This window comes from Streptopelia decaocto, assembly GCF_964273445.1.
Source record: "Streptopelia decaocto genome assembly, chromosome: 2".
In the NCBI taxonomy this organism is placed as follows: Eukaryota; Metazoa; Chordata; class Aves; order Columbiformes; family Columbidae; genus Streptopelia; species Streptopelia decaocto.
Genome location: NC_138655.1, coordinates 1324539 through 1330538, shown reverse-complemented (window position 1 = coordinate 1330538; position 6000 = coordinate 1324539). Strand labels below are relative to the sequence as shown.

General features: G+C 52.9%; 1 protein-coding gene across 1 annotated transcript; it reads left to right on the top strand.

The window, feature by feature from the left end:
* Positions 1-4272: 4272 nt before the first annotated feature.
* LOC309436575 (feather keratin B-4-like) lies at positions 4273-4593 on the top strand (the record flags this gene model as incomplete). The annotated part of the gene is made up of 1 exon (XM_082045852.1): positions 4273-4593. The coding sequence occupies one exon, from the start codon at positions 4273-4275 to the stop codon at positions 4591-4593; it is 321 nt and encodes a 106-aa protein (XP_081901978.1).
* Between the last annotated feature and the right edge of the window lie 1407 nt (positions 4594-6000).

The window sequence follows — 6000 nt, the reverse complement described above, 5'->3', positions numbered from 1 at the left end:
GGGCCCTCGCCACCAACCCTGATGGAAACCACCTACCACAATGACGCTACGGCATGGATTGTGGCCTCACCTCTCAACCCTTCTAGGCACGTGGACCTGCTGTACATGGCTCCTTGTCTAAAGGAGCCAGGAAGATCTGGGTGCTCACGCAAGATCTATGTCACAGACGCAACCTCAGCTGATGGTCACCCTACGTACAGCTTATACTTGTCACCTTCTCCTCGGTGCTCCTGACTTTTCTCTCTTTTTTTTTTGTCAATAAACTCCTCTTGCATCCCAGCCTGAGACGTCTTTCTTTCTTCTCTCAAGGCTCTTCCAACCTCACCCAGCACAAAGCCAGGGCTCAAGAAGCAAACTAGATAGGGGGGGAAAAGGGCCACAAGACCTGTCACAGGAATTATGTCACCACCTACACCACCAAGAAAACAGACCAGAATCTGGGGGTCTTCCAGAACATGATACAAGCCCATCACTGGATCAAAGAAAGATTTTGACATGAGAACACTCTCCTCAACATGCCTCTGGTGAGACCTCCCAACACACACTTCACCATCCTTCTTCCCCAGCATCACTCTCCGGCTCTACCAGAAGCAGAATCACAGAATCATTTAGTACTTAGATTTTCCTTATGGCTTCACAGGCCCTACCAAGTCTGTGGTCCAACACAGGCTTCCTACAGGGTCACACCTCCTGTGGGTGCACCCACCCGCTCCAGCGTCAGGTCCTCTACAGGCTCCACGTGATTATCTCCTCCACTGTGGACATCTCCTGCACTGTGGACCTCCGTCAGCTGCAGGGGGACAACCTGCTTCAGCCCAGTTCTTCACCACAGCCTGCAGGGCAATCTCTGCTCCAGAACCTAGAGCACCTCCTGCTCCTCCTTCTTCGCTGAACTTGGTGTCTCTAGAGATTTGTCTCCCACATTTATTCCCTCCTCTCTTATGGTTACTGTTCTCAAGGAGTTTTTTTCCCCTCATAAACATGTTTTCACAGAGGTGCTACCACCATTGCTGGCTGGCTCGGCTTTACCCAGCAGTGGCTCTGCCTTGGAGCTTGCTGGCCAGTCTTGTAAAATCATAGAATTGTTTGGGTTACTAAAGAACTTTTGGATCATCAAGTCCTGCTCTTAACCTAACAACAGTCTACCACTATTAACCTAACACAAGTCTACCACTAACCCCTCTCATCAAGCACCACATCTACGCATCTTCTGCACACCTCCAGAGATGGTGACTCCACCACTGCCTTGGGCAGCCTGTTCCAATGCCCCAAAACCCTTCAGGAAAAGCCATTTTTCCTAATAGCCACACTAAACCTCCCCTGGGGCAACTTCAAGCCACTTTCTCCAGTTCTGTCAGTTGGGAGAAGAGACCCATACACTCTGCTCTACAACTTCCTTTCAGGCAGTTGCAGAGAGCGAGAAGGTCTCCCCTCAGCCTCCTGTTCTCCAGATTGAACCCTCCAAGTCCCTCAGCTGCTCCCCATCCCAACTGTGCTCCAGACTTTTCACAAGATTCCTTCCCCTTTTCTCAATTCACTGCAGAACCTCAAGCTCTTTCTTGTCATTAGGGGCCCAAAAATCAACCACAGATTCTGTGTGCAGCCTCACCAGCACCAAATACAGGGGGATGCTCACTGCCCTGCTCCTGCTGGTCACAACTGTGATGACACAGGCCAGAATGCTGTTGGCCTTCCTGACCACCTGGGCACACGCTGGCTCATGTTCTGCCAGCTGGTCACCAGTAGCCCAGGTCCTTTTCCAACAGGCAGCTTTACAAACTGTCTTCCACCAAGCCTCTGGTGTTCCATGGGGTGGTGGTGATGCAAGTGCAGAACCCGACACTTGGCCTTGTTGAACCTCAGACAATTGGCAGCTTATCATCGATCCAGCCTGCCCAGATCCTTCTCCAGAGCATTCTTACTGTTCAGCACATCAGCATTCCTGCCCAACTTGATGTCATCTGCAAACTTACTAAGGCTGCACTCCATTCCCTTGTCCAGATCACGGAGAAAGATATTAAACAGAACTGGCCCCAGGACTGAGCCCCAGGGAACACCTCTTGTGAGCAGCCACCAACTGCATTTAACTCCAGTCATCACAACTCTTTGAACACAGCCATCCAGCCAGTGTTTTAGTCAGTGAAGATTACGCCTGTCCAAGCCATGAGCAGACACTTTCTCCAGGAGAAATTATGTCAAAGACTTTACTTACTACAGCATGCACAGACTTACTACACAGCATGCACAGCCATTCCCTCATCCAATAAAGTGGGTAACCTTGTTCATACCAGGAGATCAGGTTGGTCAAGCAGGACCTGCCTTTCATAAATCCATGCTGACTAGGTCTGATGACCTGCTGGTCCTGTACCTGCCATGTGAAGGCACTCAGGATAATCTGTTCCACGACCTTACAAAGCAACAAGGTCCAACTGACACATCTGTAATTCCCCATATCCTCTTTTGGGTCCTTCTTCTAGACGGGTGTCACATTTGCTGACTTCCAGTCAATGGGGACCTCCCCAGAGAGTCAGCTCTGATGATACATGCTGCAAAGTGGCTTGGGGAGCATCTCTGACAGCTCTCTCACAACTCCTGGGGAGAACCCATCTGGCCCCCTAGACCTGTGTGTGCCAAGTGGTGTAGCAGGTCGCCAACCATTCCCCCTTGGATTCCTGGGGCTTTGTTCTATGCCGCATCTCCGTCTTCCAGCGCAGGGAGCTGGGTGCACAGAGAACAACTGGTTTTATGCTTAGAGACTGAGACAAAGAAGGTATTAAGGCCTTTTCCTCATGCATTGTAAATGTGTTGCTCCCTGAATCCACTACAAGTTGGAGATTCTCCTTAGCTCTCCTTCTGTTGCAAAAAATATGCCGAAAAAAGTTTGTATTGTCTTTTATAGCAGGAGGTGGATTAGGTTCTAGTTGGGCTTTGGCCCTTCTAATTTTCCCCCTGCATAACACAAAAATATCCTGGTGTTCCTCCTGAGTATCTTGCCTTTTCTGGCAGACGTCAAAAACTCTCTTTTTTCTCATGAGTTCAAGCCAAACCTCTCAGTTAAGGCCAGGCCAGTCTGCTTCCCTGCCAGCCTGTCTTTTGGCATACGGGGACTGTCCCTCACACATGGGGAATCTTCTGGTACTTTCTCACAGAAGAAAACCATGACACCCATATGCTAAAAAAAATGTGCTGCATAAAATTAATACACACAGCTACAAGCTTACAAGCAAGAGGGCACCAAAACACCCACAGAGCACAATCAAGACCAAAGGCCATGCCTAATGAGACGCTTAATGAGATGGCAGCAGGCAGGTGAGGGATCAAACACCATGGAAGGGGCAGACACTCAGGCCCAGCACAACTCCAAAGCCCAGACCAGTCTTCCAGGTCTGCAAGGAAATGAGCAGCTCTCTTGCTCCAAAACCTTGTGTCATATAACAAATCCACACAGCTACAAGTTTAAAAGCAAGAGGGGCACCAAGACATGAACAGATCAAACCCAATCAAGGAAGCCAGGCCTAAACACAGGCTTAGAGAGATGTTAGCAAAGAAGGGAGAGACCAAAGACCACGTAAAAGGCAGCTCCTCATGCCCATCACAGCTCCAGAGCCCAGACAAGCCTGCCAGGGCTGTGAGGAAATGAGGCGCCCTCCACACAATGCAACCGCAAACCACACGAGTGCTGTGGGATGACCTCACTGATGACACCCCACCTCTCCTACGCTTCGGCCGCATCCTCTACTTGCAATGACACGCACCAGCAACGCCGAGACATTGGCCTCTAATGCTCACACTTCAAAGGTGCCACCAGGGCCAAGTGGACACGTCCCCAAGACAAGAACAAGAAATTGGAGCATTGCGGGAAGGAAAACACACCCTCCTCATTCCTGGCCAGGCTGTGGCATCAAAAAGCTGCTGGCGGCAAAATGCCGCCATGCGCAAAGGCTGTCCCGCCCCAAGGGGACCAGCATAAAAGCCGGCCCAGCGCCTCTCTCCCTCACACACTCTCCTGACGCCTTCTCCTCCCTCCGAGCTCAACAAGGTGAGCCTCAAGCCCCTTCCCCTCCTTCTCCTGCCCCGCCTGGCCCCTCTCTTCCAGCACGCTCTGCCCCCAGCCTCAGCAGCCCTCACGCCTCCCCACCGCCACGCTCCCCACAGCCCCACACCAGCCTCCCCACTCCCTCACCCTCCTGCAACACCGCTCCTCGCACCCCCACACCCCTGCGCTTGCTCAACAGCCTCTCGTCCCTTCCAGGGCCCCTCCACACCACACACATGGCCTGCTACGACGTCTGCCGCCCCTGCGGACCCACCCCGCTGGCCAACAGCTGCAACGAGCCCTGTTCCCTGCAGTGCCAGGACTCCCGCGTCGTCATCCAGCCTCCCGCCGTGCTGGTCACCCTGCCAGGACCCATCCTCACCTCCCACCCCCAGAGCACCGCCGTCGGATCCTCCGCATCGGCTGCCGTGGGCAACGAACTCGGCGCCCAGGGAGTTGCCGTCAACTCCGGCGCCTTCGGCTACGGCTTCGGGGGCCTGGGCGGATTCGGAGGCCTGGGCTGCTTTGGCGGCAGAAGGGGTGGATACATCTGCTAAGGGCTCTCGCCGCCACCCATGATGCCAATCACACACACCCTGGAAGCCACGCCACACATTGAGGACACACACCTCTAGGCCCTTCCTGGCACAGGGACCTGATGTCCATGGCTCCTCGTCTCCAGGCACCAAGCACGGAAGCAGGGAAGTTGCCAGCCTGGGCTGCCTTCGTACCTCGATGAAGTTCCTTCTCTTCTTCGCTCACATCTTTCTTTGCACCTCAGACTTGTGCTGTTCCACTTGGCACTCCTGCCTTTTCAATCTTCACCTCAATAAAATTCTCCTTCATCCCAGCTTGAGATGCAGCGTATTGTCTTTTCCTTCCACGGCTCGTCCAACTTCACCTGACAAAAACCAGGCTCAGTAGCTCATCAGGGTGGGTGGAAAAGGGAAACAAGACCTCTCACACGAAATATGCCACCACCAACACCAGTGCCCAGTGGCTTCCAGGATGTGACACAAACCCATCCCTGGCTCAAACAGGGATGCGCTCATCTGGGACAAGATCTCTCATCTTCCCTGCGCTCATCTGGGACAAGATCTCTCCCATGCCAGCACACACATGAATAACTCTCTTCCCCAGAATGACTCACCAGCCCCCCTAGCAAACACACTTCATTCCCTCCCCTCTGAAATTTCCACACATTGATAACATCCCCCATGTGCTCTTTGCCTCCTGGCTAAAACATCCCAGCTCTCTCATTGTCTTGTCAGGTGGAACATGTTCCAGACCCTTTAGCATCTTTCTGAACCTGCACTTCTCCTGCACTAATACATCCAAGTCCTTCTTCCTCTGGGGAGCTCAGACCCACACACAGGACCCCACATGGGACGTTACCAGTGCTGAGGAGACAGGAACGGTCGCCTCCCTCAACCTCCTGCCAACATTTTTGCCAATGCTGCTATGCAGACTTGCTGGACCCTTTTACCTCAGGGTTTGATTGGCACGTCCAGGTCCTTTTGTTCTCCACCAGGACTGCAATGTCCTCCTCTGCCAAGATACTTTCTATCCAACTGGCCCACAGTCATTCCTGCTACTGCCACTGAGTCGTCTCCAGAAACAAGACTCGGCTTCTCCCCTTGATCAGCTCCATGAGATTCCACTATGTCCAGTGAAAGAGAATCAGGAAATTCATTCAGGAATCCCGAATTCAAACCACCATTCCCCATGGACTTAGGCACATCCAGATACACAACCCCCCCTTTTTGGGGGCCAGACATGAGTCCACCTGACTCACCGACACCCCCAGCCCAGCCCTGCACTGGCCCAACCTGCCTCTTGCCTGCCAGGCACTCCAGCACCATCAACACAGACACACAGAGACCCTTCCTGCCCCACCTCATCTTCCTCACCAACAAACACTGCTCATGCGGTGAACAACCCTCACGACACTCACCTCCACTGAA